This window comes from Populus trichocarpa, chromosome 17 (assembly GCF_000002775.5).
Source record: "Populus trichocarpa isolate Nisqually-1 chromosome 17, P.trichocarpa_v4.1, whole genome shotgun sequence".
Lineage (NCBI taxonomy): Eukaryota > Viridiplantae > Streptophyta > Magnoliopsida > Malpighiales > Salicaceae > Populus > Populus trichocarpa.
In genome coordinates, this window is record NC_037301.2 from 13,492,351 (window position 1) to 13,515,036 (window position 22,686).

Consider the following 22,686-nt stretch of genomic DNA (forward strand, 5'->3'; position numbering starts at 1 on the left):
TAGTAATATAGAAATCCTAGTTCAAGGACTACTAGCATTTTGACCCATATTTCAAGACAGTTATGTACCTTTTAGCCTTTAATTTATCAGCCTCATTACAGTGTTGGTGTGGCCTTTCGTTTGTATTTTTCTCATGTTCTGTTGGTATGCTCGACTGGAAATGAAGCTGAACTTCTTCATATTCTTAGGCTTTGGAAATCAGCCTCAACCTGTCCTCTTTTGAGTTTTGTTTTGGCTTTAGATTTTGTCAGGCATTGGTCTACTAAGCAATGTTGTTGTCATAAAATGGTGATTTGAAGTATTTTGTAGGCTAGTCTTGATACGGCTACCTCTTGTAGTCTCAGGCCACTTAGAAGATCTATTGTAATTTTCTCTGTAGTGTCAATATTATCATTGATCCAAAAATAAAAGGGACATGTCAATATTATCAATTTATCAAGGTTGGACATTGGCACCTTGGACTAATCATTGATATCCATGTTAAGTAAAAGCACAGACGACCAAAGGAATGGGAAGCGATAGAAATATATTGAAAACTTGAATAAACAGAAAACAAAAACACCAATGCTGAGTAGCCATGGTGGGATTTATATGCATACATATATTGATGGAAAGTAGGGAACATATGTTGATATATAACATGGATATAGGGTTAAGGTCCCTGCAGCTTCACTGAGAATCCATTCATTTCCAGGATGAATGAAGCAAATTTCATTAATCAAAGAACCGAGTAGAAGAAAACTGATCCCAATAGCAGCAATTTATCAAGACTTTTTAGAATTTTGGAGTAAATTTGTATTTTTTCAGCAATTTATCTTTAGATACGAGGCAGCTGTTAAATTCCAATTCTATTGCCTTTCAATCAATTATATACAAACTGATGCTTTAAGTCAATGATTTCATACACAGTAGCAGATTAAAAACACACACTGTACGTTCATGTCCATCTTCAAAATCCTACTAAGAATAGGTTACCGAGCCTCAACAAATTTTGGGTGCTTCAGAACATCAAAGCATCACGGTGTTGGAAATTCTGACTAAATTCTACCACAACTAATGATACCCTAAACTCTCTACCTCTTAACTTGAGATGCTCAGGAATTAATCTCCACATATGGAGCACTATACAGTTCGATGGCTCAACATACTTTTAAATTCATCTTCTTTACCAATCATTCTTGAATATGCAGGTTAGCTCGCGAAAGAGGTCTGCCGCATGCATGCACCCACCTCTCTAGATCCATTAGGTAATGCAGAAGAAAGACATTTAAGGACATTAGTGCTTACCTAAGCGTGTCTCCAGGCGGTAATTTTGGTCCCCTCAATACTGGTGAGATGCTGAAATTATTGCCATCAGCTTGGAACGAAGGGTGCCCAAGAGGCACTGGTCGATCTGGAATCTGTGGAACTTCAATATCTCCTTCTAACATTTTCAGCGCATCCAGAATGGTTGGCCTTAGAGCCACCATTATATGAGCACACAAAATCCCAACCAGCACAAACCTTTCCATTATCCCCTTCGGATTTGAATTTGAAGAATCACCACCTCTCAACAAAGAAGCATCCAATGCCTGTTCCACTTTTCCAGCTTTCACCAATGACCAGGCCCAGTCTGTGATCAATAAAGCACGAGGTGACCCTGAAGAAGACAAATCAAGAGCTTTTCTCCCACTCATTATCTCCAAAACAACCACCCCAAAGCTATAAACATCGCTCTTCTCAGTCAGTTGACCATAAAGAGCATATTCGGGTGCTAAGTACCCATGAGTTCCAGCCACTCTTGTCGTAAGATGAGACTGCCCTTCCCTACTTTGCTTTGCCAACCCAAAATCGGCAACTCTTGCTCTCATTTCAGCATCTAACAATATATTTTTCCCCTTGATATCTCTATGATATATTCCAGGCTTGACTCCATGGTGCAAATAAGCTAATCCCTTCGCCACATCCAAAATTATGCTCTTTCTTTGAGGCCAACTTAACAATTGCTTTTGAATTTGATTATCCGATGATGGAAATAAATGGTCATCAAGATTCCCATTTGACATGTAATCATAAACAAGATACCTCTGATTGCCTCTCTCATCAGAATTTACATCATCGTCAATCACACAGCACCCTCTGAGCGGCACCAAATTCCTGTGCTTCAAGTTGCTAATAATCTCAACCTCGTTGCAAAACTCTGCATCACCTTGAAAATCAGATTCTATAACCCTTTTAATAGCCACCACTGTCCCATCAGATAAAACCCCCTTGTAAACAAAACCAAACCCGCCTCTCCCAATAAAATTCTTCTGCGAGAAATTGTCTGTTGCCTTCTCAAGATCCCGAATTTTAAACCAAATTGACCCTGTATTCGGCCTCAGTTTAGGCCTAGACCCTTGTTGTTCATCTAAATCAAAACCAAACCCTAGATTCTTTTTCCTTCTCCATTTCTTATCATACCAAAGATACAATCCTAACAAACTAGAGATTACCAAAATAGCAACACCAGCACCAGTCAAGCCAAAAACAAGAGCAGAATGAGAATTGCTAGCTGAACCAACGCTTGAATTTAATTCCAAACTAAATATACATGAAACAACACCATCACTTTCAGGACCAAACTCGTTAACAATACCAGCAGCATAAAGAACAGCAAAGTAAAAACAATCTTGAGCATGAGTTTGATTACCATCAGCAGACAGCAACAACGACTGTACTTTATAACCAGCTCTAAGACAAGAAGCACAAGCTGTAAGATCAGTAAGATCAGACCGGCAATCTGAATCAAGAGAAGTCGATTTACCAAGTTGATCAACCCAGTCTTGAGATGTCTCTATACGGGCACAGATGTTAGGTGCTGTAACAAACTGTAAAGGGTTAAAGCAGTGAGAGACAAGATCGTCGGAAAGAGAAAAGGAGCTGAGCTTTGACTGGTAATCTTGAAGGCAAGAACTAGAGGTAGCTAAGTTTGGAAGTTGAAAAAAAGAGGTTTCTTTGAGATGTTGAGATAGGGCAACGCCAAAGAGGGAGAGTATGGTTTGGCAACATGGGGGCTTGCTTGTGCTGTTGGTATTGTCATTTTGAGCAAGAGGGTTGAAGTTTCGACAAAGAGTTTGGTTCCACGGGATTCTTAAGACATAGTTAAGGTCCATAGGGCATATGTTTGAAGTGGAGGTTTCTGCTGCTGCAGAGGTGAGAGGGAGACAGAATGATATCAAGACAAGAAACCTTAAGAAATCAAGATTACTGCTGCCCCCCATGCCAAGCATTAGATTTTGCTAAGAATAGGGTTGCTTAGGATTTATTGTTATCTTGGCTTATGAGCTCTGGCTTGAAGTGCAGAGGAGAGGAAGAAGAAGACGAAGAAATCATATGGAAGAAGAGAGGGAAAGTTCTGGTCAAACACTCACTTCAAGGGTTGTGCAGCAGGGAGTTCAGTCGGTAAGCACCATTCAAATAAACAAAAAATAATTATCCCAATTAATTTTGATAACAAAAAGTTTGAAAATCTTTTAAGAATAAAAAATTCCGGTAATTCTTCGGAATAAATTTCAAAATATTCAGGTAAGGGGGAAAAAATTTCACGGTATCCTAAATTACATGAACTACCCCAACGCTCACCTTACGTTACTCTGAGTGCTAAACTCAGCTCGCCAAATTTACTCTAATAATAGTTAGTTTTTCAAGTTAAATAAAAAAAAAGTTGTTTTAGTGAAATCTAATCAGACAAGCGTTTTCCAAGTTGTTAAGTAACATGATTTGTTTAGTAATATAATAGTGATTATTTTTTAAAATATTTTTTATTTTAAAATAATAATTTTTATATTAACATATAAAAATGATGTGAAATTATAAAAAATTAATTTCTTAAAAAAATATGTTTAGACAGTAAAAACAAACCGTAATTTGCATGTTGAATGCTTGGAAGTGGACTAAACGCGCTCCAAAAGGTGGGGTTTGCTTTGACCGTGGAATAAAAGATGGGATGGCGTCACATGGACGGAAGCTGGAATGCTTTTACAAAAAGAAGACTGATTGACGGAGTTAAGGAAGTGTCAGCACAATGATAAGTTCACTGACATGGCATTTTTGCAACCACTGGATGAAATCTTGTGGCTCATCTTATCCATATCGATCGACAATCTCATCCCTATTTATTTATTTATTTATTTATTTCACTAATTTTCAGATTTTCCACCACTTTCTTCCCACTTTTATTTGCCCTTCTCGATGCTGTTTATGTCCATGTTATTGGAAAAGTCTTCACATGAATTTTTAGGATTGTGGAAATTTTAATTTTTTTAAAAAATATATTTTACTTAAAAAATATTAAATTGATAATTTTTTAGTGGTTTATATTGATTTTGATATGTTAATATTTTAAAAAAAATCTAAAATAAAATATTATATAAATAAATTTTTAAATAAAAAATATTTTTTAAAAAAACCTAAACCACAGTATCAAATACACAACAATTAAATATCTATATAGCATCTCTATGGCGGGAAGCTTTGCTATCTTTTTCCTATTAGAATTTTTTTTATTTTTGATGCATTAATTCAATACAATAAATGTATTTTTAAAATTATTGGAGAAAAAGAGTTTAATCAATCAAGATGAAAACAAAATTTTAAAAAATATATTTATTAAATTGATATAAAATTTTAACCGGAAGATAATACAAGTTATTGATTTGTTAAGTAAATTATGAATTACCAAATTAATTTAGATTAGTTTTTCTTATGAAAAAATTCATTTAATTCTTTTGATATTAACCCTGCAAAGTCATCTAAATTAGATTTTAAATCATAAAATTACGAAATTGAACCGAACTTAGCCGCTATATTGGAAAGTACTGACCTCAATGACAGTGACAAAAGAACCTCCCTTAATGACCTCAATGACAGTGACAATCATGGACCATTCCTCGTCTTTGGGCTGCACTTGACATAAGTTGGTCTGCGTTATTAACTTGGTCTGCATCTTAATATTGTTCTCATTTGTTCCCATTCATTGAAGAGGTGATAGACCTTAAAACACCATTAAGTTATTTTAAGGAAGTGGAGAAGCTACCAAGGCAGAAATTAAGCGATGAAGTAGCTAAGACATTGTTGTCCTCTGCTCTTTACTTGTTCAGCATTGGAAGCAATGACTACTTTGTACCTTTCATTACAAACCCCAGTGCGCTTCAATCCTACAACAGAAACGAGTACATCAGGATGGTTATCGGCAACCTGACATCTGGTATCCAAGTGATATGTTAATAACCTAAACATTCTTTCTGTTTTTCAAATCGATCATAGTCTATATATGGTTTCGCTTTACTGTTCCAGGAAATATATAAGGAGGGATGAAATTTCAATCTTGGCTGCATTGGGCCGTTTTCCTTCCTGAGAGCACTTAAACGAACTAGAACAAGAAGTTCAGGCTGCATGGATGAAGTTGCAGTTCTGACAAAGCTACACAATAGAGAACTCTAAGGTCCTTAAAAAGCTTGAGAGACAGCTTAATGGATTTAAGTATTCAAATTTTGATTTCTATACTTCACATAGTGAAAGAATAAATCATCCCACCGAATATGGTATGTTTTTATCTACATGTCAATTCAGAATTTCCTGCTTGTGTTTGTCAAATAACAAGTCTATCCTAACTGTCAAGTTCAGGGTATGACTTGTTTCTAATCCTTCTATACCTATTTTAGGTTTTAATTGTTGCAACTTGAATGTGAAGATTTTAAGGAGATAAAAGTGGCATGTTGTGGCGCTGGTCCGTATTGAGGTTCCAAGTGTGGCCTGAACAAGTTCGAATTACGCGATAATGCGAGTGAATATCTCTTCTTTGATGGAATTCATCCAGCAGATGAGGTTCATAATCAATTTGCAAAGTTGTTGTGGAGTGGAAATCCTGATGTTGGAGGGCCTTACAATCTCAAAACACTGTTTGAGGAATAGCATAAATGATAAAACAAGGTGTACTTTTTTCCAGATGCTGTATTAGTTAACCCAGAAGCCAAAGAATACTTGCTTCTCTTTATTCTATCTTGACTTGGAAGAAATGACATTAGATGTAAGACCCAGACTTTTGGCTCAAACCCAAGCCCAAGTCAGCCCAAACCCAACCTAAGTTAACCTAGGTATATAAGAAAAAGTTGCAAGAGAATTATTGTTCTCTCTTCTAAGTCTTGTGGCCACCGTGACCCTCTCCTCATCAAACCAAGGATTTCAGTTTTTGATCTTGAGTTTTGGGTTTAAGAAAAGTGAAAGTAGCAAGTAAGTGATTCTCTCTCATGTTACTTTTAATTATGATTTGTTTATGGAAGGATTAAAAAAAAAGAGAAAGAGAGATTGCGGTTTATAAGGATTGGAAGTTTATATTGTTAAGATTGATTTATGATTATTAAAGGTTTAATGTTAGATGATTAATTAGTATGTTGTTGAAAATAAGGATTTATGAGTTGATTTGTTTAAATTAATTTTTATGGGTTAAGAAATTCATTTTTCCCTTGCTGTAAAATCTGGACAGAATGGTCTAAAGGTTGAAGATGACCAAATTTTATTTTGGTCCTTGATTTGTGAAAGTTTCAGTTTAGTCCCTGAACTTTGAAAAAATTACAATTTGACCCCTAAATGTATTTTGAGATTTTGGACAGTGTTATTATGAGGTCAAGGATGATGAATCTCAGTTTGATAATTGATTTGGAATATTTTTAGTTTGGTCCCTCAATTTTAGGAATTTACATTTTAGTCCCTGAACTTTTAAAAAAATTACAGTTTGGTCCCTGTGTCGTTCTGGACAGAATTGAGGATGTTTTATGGGTGAAATTTCAGTATGGTTATGTATTTATAGTTTGGTCCAGTTTTGGTAAAATTACGTTTTGGTCCCTGTTTTGGATAATTGTTGTTTTAGTCCCTAAACCTAGGAGACTAAACCTAGTTTTCTTTTATGCATTGAAATCTTTTATTTGTGTTGTTTTGAGTTGCTTTTGAGTATATTTCATATATTTATTGTAGGTTCCCCTAACTATCCTTAATAGGTTTTTCGGGTCTTTCATCTGATATTCATTTTAATCTATATTTTTCCGGTTGAGTGGGATAATCTTTAATATGCATATATTATAAATAAATATGTATGTTGATTATACAATGAGTTCCGAGTACTCATTTATTCTTGAATTTGCACTCGCAATCTGTCAAACTAAATTCTATTTGATATGATATACGTTTCTTTGATGATTCTGTGAATATCTATTATGCCTTGATATAGGACTTGTCAGTAACTCCATGCTAACAGAGAGTAGTTAGCCTATGTGCACATAGTATTCTGTATACCTAGCTGATGAGAGAGGCATCAGCCTGTGGCGACTGATCATCCCACAGTGGTCACCTTCGGGTGTCATCTGGTCACCTTCGGGTGTCATCTAATCTCTGACATGTATTCCACTACGTTATGATAATATGTTTAGTATGTATATGTATATGTATATCAAGATAAATTATCTTGCAAACTATTAATATTATAAATATCTAAAATGTATTTTAAATATTATTCCCTCACTGAGTTGGTTGAACTCACCCCTCATTCTTAATATTATTTCAGGTTCTTAGTTTCTGATAACAGTTGGACTTTGTTGAGTGTTCCTGCTTCTTCAGTTTTGGTCGGTATGCCTTGCTTGTTTTGCGAGGCTTTCCTTTTAGTTTTGATTCGATGTTTTAGACGCTCCACTATTACCTTGTTTTAATTAAGTTTGGATTTTGACAATGTAATGAGTATTATGAATTATTGTTTTTGTTTTAATTACTAATGAGGAGTTTTAAACTATCTTTTGGTTTCATCAGTTTTGAATAATATAATATTTCTGAAGATTATGAAATGCTGCGTATTTTTGAATAAATTATTCTTTTGATATGTCTGTTTTGAGGCTTAGCGTAGGTGGGGTGTCCTTTCAACACCGCTCCTGCGTTGCTGGTCATGGACCCGGGATTCGGGTGGTGACATTAGAGGTGAGAGCAGAGTTCTGTTCTTGAGTAGAACACTCACAGTAATCAGAAAGATCATATCTTGGTTTAGTAATGCACTAGTTTACGATGTATCTGATCAGCTCCTCAAAATTCTAGAACCCTCTAAAATCTAAATCTGCTCCTTCTGAAAAGATTCTGGGAGTGGCACAAACTTGATAATTTTCAACTTTAAATTCCTGCTCAGAATGATAAGGAAATACTTGACATCTTAAAGCTTTCTGAAAGAAGAGATGCTTAAAATTCTGTTGGATGTGTGGAAACAATTGCTGGACCATAATGCCATCAACACGGGTATTTCTTCACGTACAAAATTGCACTTATCGATTATGACCTCTTTGAGAGCTCACAAGACCAATACCCTACCGGCAAGAAACTAAACAATTGTAGTCCTTTAAGGTTTGGTTCAACTTCACAAGTTAGAAATTAATGAATAGGTTCTTTACAACCTCACGCAGAGAAGCCACCGGCACTAGACTCTCTACGGCCACATTATAGTAACAAAGGACGAAAGCCAACGACACCTAGATTTATCAGCAAATATGAGCAACAAAGTATGATCTACCTGTGTGTCTCATTCCACTGCAGAAAGTGCTGCAGTCAGCTACAGACTGATTAAAGACATCAAAGGTAGCTGTAGAAGCTCTCTTGTAATGAAGCAGCAGATTGTTAAGCCTTAATTCTGAAGCAGCATTACAAAAGTTAAATCAAACAATATGTTCAAGAACTAGTGATATAGAAGTCTTAGTTCAAGGACTACTAGCATTTTGACCCATAGTTCAAGACAGTTATGTACCTTTTAGCCTTTAATTTATCAGCCTCGTTACATTGTTGGTGTGGCCTTTCGTTTGTATTTTTCTCATGTTCTGTTGGTATGCTCGACTGGAAATGAAGCTGAACTTCTTCATATTCTTAGGCTTTGGAAATCAGCCTCAACCTGTCCTCTTTTGAGTTTTGTTTTGGCTTTAGATTTTGTCAGGCATTGGTCTACTAAGCAATGTTGTTGTCATAAAATGGTGATTTGAAGTTTTTTGTAGGCTAGTCTTGATACGGCTACCTCTTGTAGTCTCAGGCCACTTAGAAGATCTATTGTAATTTTCTCTTTAGTGTCAATATTATCAGTGATCCAAGAAAAAAGGGACATGTCAATATTATCAATTTATCAAGGTTGGACATTGGCAGCTTGGACTAATCATTGATATCCATGTTAAGGAAAAGCACAGACGACCAAAGCAATGGGAAGTGATAGAAATATATTGAAAACTTGAATAAACAGAAAACAAAAACACCAATGCTGAGTAGCCATGGTGGGATTTATATGCATACATATATTAATGGAAAGTAGTGAACACATGTTGATATATAACATGCATATAGGGTTAAGGTCCCTGCAGCTTCACTGAGAATCCATTCATTTCCAGGATGAATGAAGCAAATTTCATTAATCAAAGAACCGAGTAGAAGAAAACTGATCCCAATAGCAGCAATTTATCAAGACTTTTTAGAATTTTGGAGTAAATTTGTATTTTTTCAGCAATTTATCTTAGATACGAGGCAGCTGTTAAATTCCAATTCTATTGCCTTTCAATCAATTATATACAAACTGATGCTTTAAGTCAATGATTTCATACACAGTAGCAGATTAAAAACACACACTGTACGTTCATGTCCATCTTCAAAATCCTACTAAGAATAGGTTACCGAGCCTCAACAACTTTTGGGTGCTTCAGAACATCAAAGCATCACAGTTTTGGTAATTCCGACTAAATTCTACCACAACTAATGATACCCTAAACTCTCTACCTCTTAACTTGAGATGCTCAGGAATTAATCTCCACATATGGAGCACTATACAGTTCAATGGCTCAACATACTTTAAATTCATCTTCTTTACCAATCATTCTTGAATATGCAGGTTACCTCGTGAAAGAGGTCTGCCGCATCCATGCATCCACCTCTCTAGATCCATTAGGTAATGCAGAAGAAAGACATTTAAGGACATTAGTGCTTACCTAAGCATGTCTCCAGGCTGTAATTTTGGTCCACTCAATACTGGTGAGATGCTGAAACTATTGCCATCAGCATGGAACGAAGGGTGCCCAAGAGGCACTGGTCGATCTGGAATCTGTGGAACTTCAATATCTCCTTCTAACATTTTCAGCGCATCCAGAATGGTTGGCCTTAGAGCCACCATTATATGAGCACACAAAATCCCAACCAGCACAAACCTTTCCATTATCCCCTTCGGATTTGAATTTGAAGAATCACCACCTCTCAACAAAGAAGCATCCAAAGCCTGTTCCACTTTTCCAGCTTTCACCAATGACCAGGCCCAGTCCGTGATCAATAAAGCCCGAGGTGACCCTGAAGAAGACAAATCAAGAGCTTTTCTCCCACTCATTATCTCCAAAACAACCACCCCAAAGCTATAAACATCGCTCTTCTCAGTCAGTTGACCATAAAGAGCATATTCGGGTGCTAAGTACCCATGAGTTCCAGCCACTCTTGTCGTAAGATGAGACTGCCCTTCCCTACTTTGCTTTGCCAACCCAAAATCGGCAACTCTTGCTCTCATTTCAGCATCTAACAATATATTTGTCCCCTTGATATCTCTATGATATATTCCAGGCTTGACTCCATGGTGCAAATAAGCTAATCCCTTTGCCACATCCAAAATTATGCTCTTCCTTTGAGGCCAACTTAACAATTGCTTTTGAATTTGATTATCCGATGATGGAAATAAATGGTCATCAAGATTCCCATTTGACATGTAATCATAAACAAGATACCTCTGATTGCCTCTCTCATCAGAATTTACATCATCGTCAATCACACAGCACCCTCTGAGCGGCACCAAATTCCTGTGCTTCAAGTTGCTAATAATCTCAACCTCGTTGCAAAACTCTGCATCACCTTGAAAATCAGATTCTATAACCTTTTTAATAGCCACCACTGTCCCATCAGATAAAACCCCCTTGTAAACAAAACCAAACCCGCCTCTCCCAATAAAATTCTTCTGCGAGAAATTGTCTGTTGCCTTCTCAAGATCCCGAATTTTAAACCAAATTGACCCTGTATTCGGCCTCAGTTTAGGCCTAGACCCTTGTTGTTCATCTAAATCAAAACCAAACCCTAAATTCTTTTTCCTTCTCCATTTCTTATCATACCACAGATACAATCCTAACAAACTAGACATTACCAAAATAGCAACACCAGCACCAGTCAAGCCAAAAACAAGAGCAGAATGAGAATTGCTAGCTGAACCAACTCTTGAATTTAATTCCAAACCAAATATACATGAAACAACACCATCACTTTCAGGACCAAACTCGTTAACAACACCAGCAGCATAGAGAACAGCAAAGTAAAAACAATCTTGAGCATGAGTTTGATTACCATCAGCAGACAACAACAACGACTGTACTTTATTACCAGCTCTAAGACAAGAATCACAAGCTGTAAGATCAGTAAGATCAGACCGGCAATCTGAATCAAGAGAAGTCGACTTACCAAGTTGATCAACCCAGTCTTGAGATGTCTCTATACGGGCACAGATGTTAGGTGCTGTAACAAACTGTAAAGGGTTAAAGCAATGAGAGACAAGATTGTCGGAAAGAGAAAAAGAGATGAGCTTTGACTGGTAATCTTGAAGGCAAGAACTAGAGGTAGCTAAGTTTGGAAGTTGAAAAAAAGAGGTTTCTTTGAGATGTTGAGATAGGGCAACCCCAAAGAGGGAGAGTATGGTTTGGCAACATGGGGGCTTGCTTGTGCTGTTGGTATTGTCATTTTGAGCAAGAGGGTTGAAGTTTCGACAAAGAGTTTGGTTCCACGGGATTCTTAAGACATAGTTAAGGTCCATAGGGCATATGTTTGAAGTGGAGGTTTCTGCTGCTGCATAGGTGAGAGGGAGACAGAATGATATTAAGACAAGAAACCTTAAGAAATCAAGATTACTGCTGCCCCCCATGCCAAGCTTTAGATTTTGCTAAGAATAGGGTTGCTGAGGATTTATTGTTATCTTGGCTTATGAGCTCTGGCTTGAACTGCAGAGGAGAGGAAGAAGAAGACGAAGAAATCATATGGAAGAAGAAAGGGAAAGTTCTGGTCAAACACTCACTTCAAGGGTTGGTGCAGCAGGAAGTTCAGTCGGTCAGCACCATTCAAATAAACAAAAAATAATCATCCCAATTAATTTGGATAAAAAAAGTTTGAAAATCTTTTAAGAATAAAAAATTCCGGTAATTCTTCGGAATAAATTTCAAAATATTCAGGTAAAGGGAAAACAATTTCAGGTTTCCTAAATTACATGAAATTAATTATTTAATTCATTAATATATAAGCAAATGTTAATTGCTTCTAAAATATTTTTATTTGAAAATATATTAAAATAATTTTTATTTATGATATTAATACATTAAAATCATTATAAAACACTAAAATATATTATTTAAATTTTTTTAATACAAATACATTTTTAAAACATACTTTTCAGCATCATCCATTAATATATCAGATAATTTATTTGGTATTATAATAATTATTATTTTTTAAAATATTTTTTATAAATATATTAAATTATATTTTTTATTATTTTAAAAAAATTGAAAAAAATTATTTTATTTTTAAATATTTTTACACAACCGGTACCTTGATTCACAGTTTCAATGCTTGGGAGTGGAGTAGACGCGCTCCAAAAGGTGGGGTTTGCTTTGACATTGGAGTAGACGGCATGACATGGACAGAAGCTGGAATGCTTTTAAAAAAGGAAGACTTATTGGCTGAGTTAAGGAAGTGTCAACACAAAGATAAGTTCGCTGACATGGCATTTTTGCAACCATTAGATGAAATCTTGTGGCTCATCTTATCCATGTCGACAAGGTGAAATTCTATTCTGTCCACTGAAAAGAATATCAAACTACAATATTTATTTATTTATTTATTTCACTAATTTCCAGATTTTCCACCACTTTCTTCCCACTTTTATTTGTAATAACTTTTTTTATATATATTTTTTAAAAATATATTTTATTTAAAATATATAAAATTAATCATTTTTTTGTAGTGGTTTCTATTAATTTTGATATAATAATATTAAAAAATATAAAATAAAATATTATTTTAATATATTTTTAAATAATAAATATTTTTTTATAAAAAAACTTACACCACATTCTCAAACACATAACAAGCAAATATATATGTAGCATGTCCATGGCCGGTAAACTTTGCTATCTTCTTCCTATTAGAAATTTATATTTTTTATAATTATTAACTCAATACAATAAATGTATCTTTAGAATTATTGGAGAAAAATAGTTAATCCATCAAGATGAAAACAAAATTTCGAAAAATATAGTTATCAAATTGATATAATTGGAGTTATTGGATTGTTAAGTCAATTGTGTATCATCAAATTAATTTAAATTAATTTTTTTTATCAAAAAAATCATTTTATTCTTTTTTTTAAAAAAATCTTGATGTTAACCCTACAAAGTCATCTAAATTAAATTTTAAATCATAAAATTTTCAAATTAATCCACGAAATTGAACCGAATTTAGCCGCTATATTGGAAAGTACCGATTGAAGCCAAGATTACTAACAACTTGTGACCTCAATGATAGTGACAAAAGAACCTCCCTTGATGACCTCAATGACAGTGACAACTCATGGACTATTCCTCGTCTTCGGGCTGCAATTGACAATTGGCAAGCACCAGTTGCACGCAAGCAGATTTACAGGTCCATGATTCTTTCTTCGGATTCCTCCTCCTGAGCTTGCTTGTCGCTTGTGGAAGACACCTACTAATGGCTATGGACGTCAGACTGGTGTCCTGTTCCAACTTAGATGTGCATGCTTATCGCTTGGTTTCAACTGTCGGATAAAAAACTATATCCCTTCTGTTTTAGTCAGAGACCTCAAGTCTCTTGCGATTGTCCATATAGAGACGTTCAAGCTTGGAAACTCCACGGAAACTTGCATGTAGTGTAGGAAAGTTGTTGCCACTCGGATTTAATAGTCTTAATGAAGATAGGCAACCGAGATCACTGGAAATTGATTCTTCCTCTATATTGCAGTTCCTTGAATCTAATTCGTCACAGAGCATAAACCTGAGAAAGAGTTAGATGGAAAACTCATGCGAACAGACCCTTGTCCTAGAAATGAAGGTAATAGGGTCATCTTCGAAGATGCTTCCTGTCTTATTGCAGTTCAACTTGCATCAGGCTCATCCAAACATTCTGCAGGCCCCCATTCCTCGAGACTGAGCTCGAGTGTAAATAAAAATGGACCCTGCGTTCAATGGAAAAATGAAATTGTCCATTCAAATATGAGGATCAATTCTCACTGGTCTTTCAGATCAAGTCCTTAGACACTGGCGGTTTCAAACAATACAGCCCTCCATTTATGCACCTTTTCTCTGTTGTTCCTGGAAGCATCTTCATGTTTATCAAATGCTTCTTGAGATTTCCTTGTCTGTTTCCTAACCTCAGATGGATCCACATGCACTCGAGAATCTTTACAACTTCATCTAAGCACCAAATTGAAGAAGAAAATCCTTTAGAGAAAATGATAATTGAAAGCCTTGATTCTTCTATTTCTTTCTAGAGTTCCAGCGAAATGGCTTTTCCTCCATCAAGGTCTAGGTCATCCCTAAGGACAGCAAAGCCTCTTTGATGCAAAGCAGCATATAAATGGTCTTGCGTGTGTCTTCGCCTCTGAAACTCAAGACATCATAAATCCATCGAGTTTTCTTCATACAAGGATGAGAAGGAGACGACAAAGAGACTTGGGTGATCTTGGGAACCATGTTCCTGAAAACACAAGTTACCCCCAGTTAGCACTGTAAATCTCGTGCAATTTAGCACATGCTTCACTGTAAGTTTAGTTGACAAGGCAATATGATCCCTTCAAAGAAAGGAAAAGGATTGAAGCCAGAAAACTACCTCTTAAAGACAGATGTAAGATGTGGAGAGGGTTTCTGTCAGTTTAAGAGTTTCTTCATTCTTTAATTTCCTGTTAATTGAGCTCAAAACAATGGTCTCACCCAGCGCCTTAATGACTACACAAACTAGAGGGGAAGATCTGTCAATAAGCAGTAGTTTCATTGGACTGGATGAGTGGGTGCTAAAGATGTTTCCATTTGATTTTGCTCTGCCCAACAAACGGATTGCCATCCATGATTAAGTCTAAGTAAACAAACACTCTTTACAAAAGAAAAGGCATACAAACAGAGATTTTTCTCTGTAGTGAAGTCATAAAATAACATAACAACACATCGATTGAATTTCAAATGTTCACAATAGAGCATAAAAATCAATACTTTTGGTCTAACTAATCTCCTGCTTGCTTGAAACTAGGTGAAACTCGGAACAAAGCTCATGGAATTGAATTCAGTAGGCATGCCTAATCCACACAACTCGATCCTTAAAACACTAAGTGAACCTCATAAATCATCTTAAACTTTGCATTGTTTAGTGTTCTACAATAGATATAAAAGGGACAAACGTATTTAATTGAAAAGACAGAGATAGAAACATAAAATAATACGAGGGACATGTTCTCTCTGTCTCCATCGTCTTCGTTTCTTCTCTCTCAAGATAGTTATCAACCATTTTCGAAGCAGGAGGTACGTTTCCACAAGTCTATGACATACAATATCAGCTCAAACAAACTATAGGAAATGCTTTCTTTAAAAAAAAAATGCAAAATGGATGCATATGGACATGCTGATTGATCTCCATACTTCCAGGCCATATTTTGAAGTTTTTCAGTTTAGAATTCAAGTAATTCAGAAGATCGAACAAGAAGTGTAACATAACATCACAGGTAAAGCTAACAAGGGACATGCTAAACCTTGCATGATTAGGATTTATGGATTGCAGTAAGCTGTTATCTGTCAGATTACCTTCCAGCTACTTAAATTGTAACTCTGGTGTTTGTGATTGATTGTAAAGAATAGGGTTTTATCTTTCAAAGCAAATTCAAGAGGGTTTTTAGACAGCGAGAGAGGAAGATAGAGAGACTGATGCAGAAACAAGAGTTGCTGACAAATATTACACACTTAAGAGAGTCCAAAGACAAAAAAAAATGTTGCCCAGAAAGTGCCACACCTCTCTTTCCATTTCTCTAATCAATCAGTGCTAGAACACTTTATCAGGTGCCTTCCATGTCATTAAACTTTGAGAAAGTTTGCCGTATGTTGAGTAACATAAAGATTATTTTTTATCATCATTCGCAGTTGGTCTGATTTAAAATTTTTTAAAAAAATGTTTATTTGTAAAGAAATTTTGATTAAAAAAATGTGTTAAAATTATAGGAATTTTTTTATAGAAAAAGAACTATAATCTATTATAGCAATTTTTTAACGCTTTTATGTTGATATAAATATTCTTGTATAAAAGAAGAATATTATATTATTTATCATTTTAGTTATTTTAAAAAAATTAAAAAAAATACTGAGAATCATATAAAAAATATAAAAAATGAAAAAAAAACAAATGTTTTTTTTCCAACTCATATAAATTTAGATTGAGAAATGTTATATTTGAACAAAAAATTATGTTCGTCTTCTTCTTTCTTCAAATTTTCAGAAAATCAAAATATTGTTTAAAAATAGTTAAAAATTTATTGAAAAAATGGTGAAAAACAAAACAATGTTTTTTTCACATCAATATTATGAATGGCAATTTAATCTAAATAGGATGAATATTAACTCAAACAAATATTTTTTTTATAAATAGTTACCTTACCTAATGGATTGTGTATGGATATTATCAAATCCAATCCAAATTTAATCTGAAAAAAAAACATATATATATAATAGTAATTTACAGAAATGGTCTTTCGACTTTCTTCAGATGGAAATTTCCAAGTCAAGTTGATGTCTCCTTTATGCGTGTCCTAGCGGCCAACATTTCCATGTTAAAATCATAATTGTGATTGATATTCCAATTCTTATTTGCCATTACAAAGCTGTATGTTTGCTAAACCAGGCAGTAACAAAACAGACAATGAAGATAAATAAACTACGCCTTCAACTGAATCTTTTACTAGTATACAGTCACAGGGGTCATGAATCCATGCTAGTAGTCATCGCCCCTCGATATGACCTCTTTGCAGGTTGGCCGTAGCAAGATGGTATGCTCGAATTGAGATACATAACTGCCCTTAACATCACACAGAGGAGGTAAAGGCTGCCAAAGTGAGAAAGGAGGAAGAGTTACTACAGTGGGTATAACAAGTTCATGACACAGCGATAAAACTATACAACGTTATTTCTGTTCTGTGGTCATGATAATAGAATTGCCACCGCTACCTCCATCAGAATAACTGCAGTGTGTACTATATATTACACTTTCAGGCAATCATGAATTTCTAGTTATGGCAAAATTCATCTGAATATGTTCTTCCTATTATTAAACACAAGCCCCCTTATCTGTAGTCTAGAGACCAGCAAACAGACTATTGTGACCTAGGAGGATTGGGGATCCTGGGTGAGTTGGAAGATGATTACTTGGCCATAAACATATTACTTCAACCATATCAGCTGGCATAAAATATGCTTTTTTCTTTTCTTTCTTTTTGTTTTTTTTTTTTTTTTTTTTTTGGGGGGGGGGGGGAGGAGGCTAAAAATTGAGAAATACCTGAACAATGCCAGAATCACACAGATTCTTGAGTGCCATTAAATATTTAGTCTCGCCCAAGCGATCTAAATACCTTCTACAAAAGGCTAATGTGGAGAAGTTCTTATTGATTGTTGCTAGCAGTTGCTTTGCTCTTGGCAACCTCAATGGGATATGGCCAACATCAAAATCTTTCGTGTAATGGCTGCACTCTAGATCTTCTCTTACATATCCTTTCCCTACAGGCACAGCAGAAAAGGACTTGTTACACCCTAGATCACAATGTTCTCCAAGTGTCATCCCTTTTAAAAAAAAAATACATCGATTCCCTGCCATATGAAACAACTATTACCTGTAGATGCAAATGTTTCAATTGCAAAAAATTCACCCTCTTCCATTTTTGTCTGTTCCCCTCCTTTAACAATGGGAACAGATTTTCCAGCATGAATCTGGTAGGGGCCAATGCTGTGCCCATTCAAGTTACGGATGCTCTTAACTGCCGGTGACATTTGAAGTCAGTGCACACGCAAATATGTATTCACAGGTGATTTTATAATAAATCCATGGACATGCATGATATCGAGTGCGAATTCATTATCCATTAAGAAAAATACATTGAATCACCAAAAGTATAATCATTTTCACTGATTCAGAATATGCAAGATCACCAGTTGTTCCTTATCTTTCAACCCTATACAAAGTTATTATTGAAACACAACATTTGCATTGAATCAAGCTTGAACAATCAAATAATGATAAATGAATTATGAGTAAAATGGACCAGCACGATTTAGAACTGGAGCAGCTGAGGACCCCCTCGTACACCCAGGAGCTCTAGATGGGAAAATAAGAACAAAACTTTCACAAGACTAGCTTCCAAGCTACTCATTCATTCCCAACAGAGTCACAATCTTTAAAGATTAAATGGAATTGTTCATAAAACTGTCAATCAGCAAATTCATTGTTAACAGTTCTATCAAACTCTTGAATAATGCAGCAACTTTTGAAACTTTACTTGCCCAAGGCTGTCTGGAATTGTTCATAAAACTGTCAATCAGCAAATTCATTGTTAACAGTTCTATCAAACTCTTGAATAATGCAGCAACTTTTGAAACTTTACTTGCCCAAGGCTGTCTGGGATTGAGTTTTCAAAATCATGGTTAGCATCTAAGACCATGGTATTGAAAAAGCATCAAATTTCGGCTTTATCAAAACCAAGGTTTTAAGTTTATTGAGTTTCCAAAACCATGGTTTTGAAAGGGTTACCAAACATCTACATACCTACTTCTTACTCAACCTGCTTTTCACAAACTCAATTACTCAACCACAATACCAAACAGGTACTAACAAAATTATCTTTGGTTGTACTTTTGCATTATGTGGAGTGATGATACAAAAGATAATCAAATACACTCACAATTACAGTGTACCAAATAACAACTGAAACAACAGCATCAAATAAACATCATACCTTGAAACACCTTTCCATTAATTTCAACCTCGTATGATTCCATGACCTCTTGGATGGCAGCACCAACATCACATAGACGCACATCAATCCCTGATTCCTAAAAAATTAAATAAAAATCAATTCTTAAGCACAAGTTACAAAGTCTTCTAGAGTGGTTAAGGTTTTGAAAACAATTAAAAGAAACTAAATGAAGTCCTTAATCCTCTCAAGGAGAAAAGGCTTGCTTAGAGCCCCTTCTCCAATGATGCACCCCTATCCTGACTTAACTCAGTAAAATCTTCCCCTTCCTGAAAGAAATCCCTTTCAAGATTCTATACTCTTCTAGCAATGGAAATACAGGTGGTGAAAAGAACAAAGTCAGGCAAGCTACAAACACCACACTTTTGAAGGGAGTAAGCAGGTGAATAGGGAAAGCAAGAAAGATACTTTGGTGTGAATTTTTAATGGGGAAGCAATAGAGCACAAAACTTGCCTTTTTTTTAACGTAAGACTTGAATCACACTGAAGAAAAACTAAATGGTCTACATTAAGAATGAGATGAACATAACTTGGGCGCATTACACGGTAATGACAAGATCAAAATTAATTTTCAGGGATCAAAGGTCAGCACCTTGATACCCGTGTTGGTTGCCTCGCGTGAAGCTTCAAGTAGTGGATCAAACATAGGGTTGAATGCCACTGTAAATGCACAGTCCACAATACGTCCTACAAATTTAATAATCACACATTAATTATAAAGGCTCTAGGTGGGAAAGACACTGATAGCACATTGAACCATCAACTTAGTTCTGAGAAAACATATGAATTAAACCATAAAAAAGGTTGTGCAATAAAGTTTTTACCATCTATATGGGTCCCAAAATCCAATTTCATCACATCATCATACTGAAGCACAGTCTTATCCCCTGTATTTGGGGTCCAATGAGCAGCAACACTAACAATGGAAAAGAAATCAAATAAAAATATAACCATGTAAGGAAAAAAAGGACTCGGAATTACAAAATCCAGGGTATAAAGTTGGCATTTACCAGTTCAGAGAGCATCCAGTAGGAAATGCAATGCCAGCTTGCAGACCATTCTCTGATATTAGCTTACGAACAGTGTTCTCCAAGGTTTCACAGAGATCAGTCATTAACATTCCAGGCTTCAAAATGCTTTTCATATACTTCCGAACCTAAAAACAAGTAGACTGAATTACAAGAAGATGACACCAAACACAGCAGGAATAAAGCTACACATAAGATCTATTAGCAACCTGGCGATGAACTTCCGCTGCCTGGCGAACTGAATTGTACATTGGGTGTTCAAGACGTTCCAATGCTCTTTTCTCTTCAGATGTAGTCCTCCACAAATTACTAAAAGATCAAGTTCCCACGGACAGGAAAAAAGATAAGAAAAAATCATAACAGGTCAAGTTAGAAAAACAAAAAAAACAAGATGCTTGTGGGATAGACAAACACATTTGATAAACAATTTAACTTTTCATGTCTCAAAATTATAAATCAGAAACATAAAAAAACATATATCACTCTGCATTTAACAAATCAAAGTATCAAGTATGCATTGTCTTTTGGTCTATGACTGCTACAGATTTTGGCTAAACTTCAGGTGTATTTGAGCCTATAAGGTTGCACTACTAGTCAAGCTCAGAAAAAAAAAGCAGCAATATAATCTTGGCAGGCAGTGAATCCAATAGTCCACAGATACTCACAAGTGTAATCATTGAAATCAAGAGATTGGAAAAAGAATAAGAATAATAATAACATATACTCACTCGTCTTTGTATTGCTGGATTTCACCTTCAGGAAACTCCCCAGAAGGGAAAAGATCCACGACAGGAATAGTGGGTGGATCAGTCTGCTTTGCCAATTCCTTTTTCCTCCTGCATATTACAAGGGAAAAAAATAAGATCATGGGCTACTGAAAGCAAATGTTCAAAGGGACAGGGAATCAAAGATGTCTATATGTCCTCACTTGCTTTTGTTTTTCTTCTTCTTTTTCTTTGTAGCTTCTGCAAGAAAACAGTTACCAAATGCACACAATATCATATGTCAGCGCCATTACCAAATGAAATCATCAAATCATCTCAATTGAGAAAAAAAAAACATCTAGTGTTTACTTATATCTCAGAAAACGCCGGTATAGAACAATGAATTGATTCTCATATGACAGGATTCCCCAACATTGATAATGTGATCAGTGTCTGTCTTCTCAAAGCTAAATTAACAAGCATATAGAAGAATGACAAACTCTATATATGCCTAGCTCTGCTGATAAATTGTATTTTCAAGATTTCAAGAAAAAGATCGTGTCTTCACTCTTTCAGTTCTTTCGAAACTTACGCCTAGAGATAAAACCCTTTCCCTACCCTACAAAACAGTTCAAAAACGATAGATTAAGAAACTTTAAGCATAATCCAACAACAATAAACAATCACCTTTGGTCTCTCCTTCCTCTTCTTCTCCTTCTTCTTCTTGTATTACTGAAAAAACATCAGAAGATTCACCGTTTTCCTTGCTGACCGAAGCCTCTAAATTCCCATTTTTCTCTTCTTCTTTAGTCCCATTTTCTTCAACCGGGACTTGGGATTTCAAGTCCTCACTTGCCATTGTTAAAGACCCCTTTAACTCAAAAAAAAAACAAACGATTCACATATTTTTTGACCCTCAAAATCATTCAATTTAAACCCAAAAAAGTTGAATAATTTAGGAAACAAAAAAATAACCAAAAACCTGATTTTTTTGTTTACCTGAAAGGTGAATGTGAGATCGAGCTATGTCTTAATATTTTTGAGATAAAATAAGTGATCGATGATTATATGCAGAGAGGCAGAGCTGAGAAGACAAGAAGAGCTTGAGCTTGAGTAGCTTAAACTGGAAGCTATTTTGGATTGTAGTTGACAACGAGCGCGGTTTTATTAAAAGAACTCTAAAAACAATTTTCTTTGCTGGTTAACGTGCGGGGAAAGCAATTTCCCATCGAACAATTTTCTTTGTTAGTTATTATTATATTATTAAAAGAACTGTAACTATCTATAGTTAGGAAAATATTTGACTTTCAAAAGCGACATCATAATATTTATAATATTTATGTATTAAATGATTTGAAAATTTACATGTTTTTTTTTTGTTTTTTTTTTTGCAGTTGATCTTTTCTTCTTATCTGCTTGCATAGACGAGATCATGATGATATATTAAATGCATAATTTACCATTGTTTTTTTTTCTTGTACTCTTCGTTGCCTTTAGCTCTAGTTTTGTTTTTCCAGCAACTTTTATAATTAGTGTGTGTTTGTTCTTTCTCTTTTAATTATTGTGGTTTTTGTGGCTTCTTAATTTTATTTTATTTTAACTCACCAGATGTTTGGCCTCTTTCCAATTGCTTTGAAGGGTTTGCTTTTTTCATTGCACTCAAGAGAACACTCGGTTTCCAGCAGCTTTTTGTTTGACTCTTGGTGATCAGAATTCCCAGGTTATTTCATTGCTCTTTGTCTTTCTTTTCATCTGCTCTTTTTAATGTTGTTTTTTTTTTATGCGCATGGGTTGTTCATTTAGTTACTGGTGATCGAAATTGCCTGCTTATTTCATTGCTCTTTGG

General features: G+C 35.2%; 3 protein-coding genes and 1 long non-coding RNA gene across 12 annotated transcripts in view; 1 reads left to right on the plus strand and 3 right to left on the minus strand.

The window, feature by feature from the left end:
* The window catches only part of LOC18106611 (probable receptor-like protein kinase At1g11050), a 35,545-nt gene extending 23,395 nt beyond the window's left edge, over positions 1 to 12,150 (minus strand). For 2 of the 6 annotated variants that reach the window (XM_052448476.1, XM_052448477.1), the window contains exon 1: positions 9,954 to 12,150. In XM_052448476.1, the coding sequence (XP_052304436.1) occupies positions 10,007 to 11,965 (1,959 nt within the window). In that variant the 5' untranslated portion in view covers positions 11,966 to 12,150 and the 3' untranslated portion in view covers positions 9,954 to 10,006. Of the gene's footprint in view, positions 1 to 833; positions 1,231 to 9,801 lie in introns of those variants that run through there. The other 4 variants (XM_052448473.1, XM_052448475.1, XM_052448472.1 and 1 more) reach the window with 4 other exon arrangements.
* Positions 834 to 3,433, minus strand: LOC18106613 (probable receptor-like protein kinase At1g11050). Its single transcript, XM_024589033.2, has one exon. The coding sequence runs from the start codon at positions 3,249 to 3,251 to the stop codon at positions 1,284 to 1,286; it is 1,968 nt and encodes a 655-aa protein (XP_024444801.1). The 5' UTR covers positions 3,252 to 3,433; the 3' UTR covers positions 834 to 1,283.
* On the plus strand, positions 6,162 to 7,853 carry LOC112324741 (uncharacterized). Its single transcript, XR_002978752.2, has 2 exons — positions 6,162 to 6,252; positions 7,580 to 7,853. It is a non-coding gene; the product is annotated as an uncharacterized LOC112324741 (long non-coding RNA).
* A 1,402-nt stretch (positions 12,151 to 13,552) lies between the features above and the next one.
* LOC18106609 (methionine aminopeptidase 2B) lies at positions 13,553 to 22,022 on the minus strand. Of its 4 annotated transcripts, none has more exons than XM_024588405.2 (12): positions 21,840 to 22,022; positions 21,528 to 21,711; positions 21,065 to 21,101; positions 20,865 to 20,972; positions 20,346 to 20,445; positions 20,119 to 20,264; positions 19,933 to 20,024; positions 19,701 to 19,795; positions 19,091 to 19,187; positions 17,972 to 18,115; positions 17,641 to 17,858; positions 13,553 to 14,808 (listed from the first exon to the last, which is right to left on the minus strand). In XM_024588405.2, the coding sequence occupies exons 2-12, from the start codon at positions 21,697 to 21,699 to the stop codon at positions 14,728 to 14,730; spliced, it is 1,290 nt and encodes a 429-aa protein (XP_024444173.2). In that variant the 5' UTR covers positions 21,700 to 21,711; positions 21,840 to 22,022; the 3' UTR covers positions 13,553 to 14,727. The 4 variants fall into 4 exon arrangements, with proteins under 4 accessions (XP_024444173.2, XP_024444171.2, XP_024444172.2 ...); XM_024588403.2 differs by lacking the exon at positions 13,553 to 14,808 and adding an exon at positions 16,911 to 17,190 and having other exon boundaries at positions 21,840 to 22,021; XM_024588404.2 differs by lacking the exon at positions 13,553 to 14,808 and adding an exon at positions 16,911 to 17,190 and having other exon boundaries at positions 21,528 to 21,717; positions 21,840 to 22,021.
* Between the last annotated feature and the right edge of the window lie 664 nt (positions 22,023 to 22,686).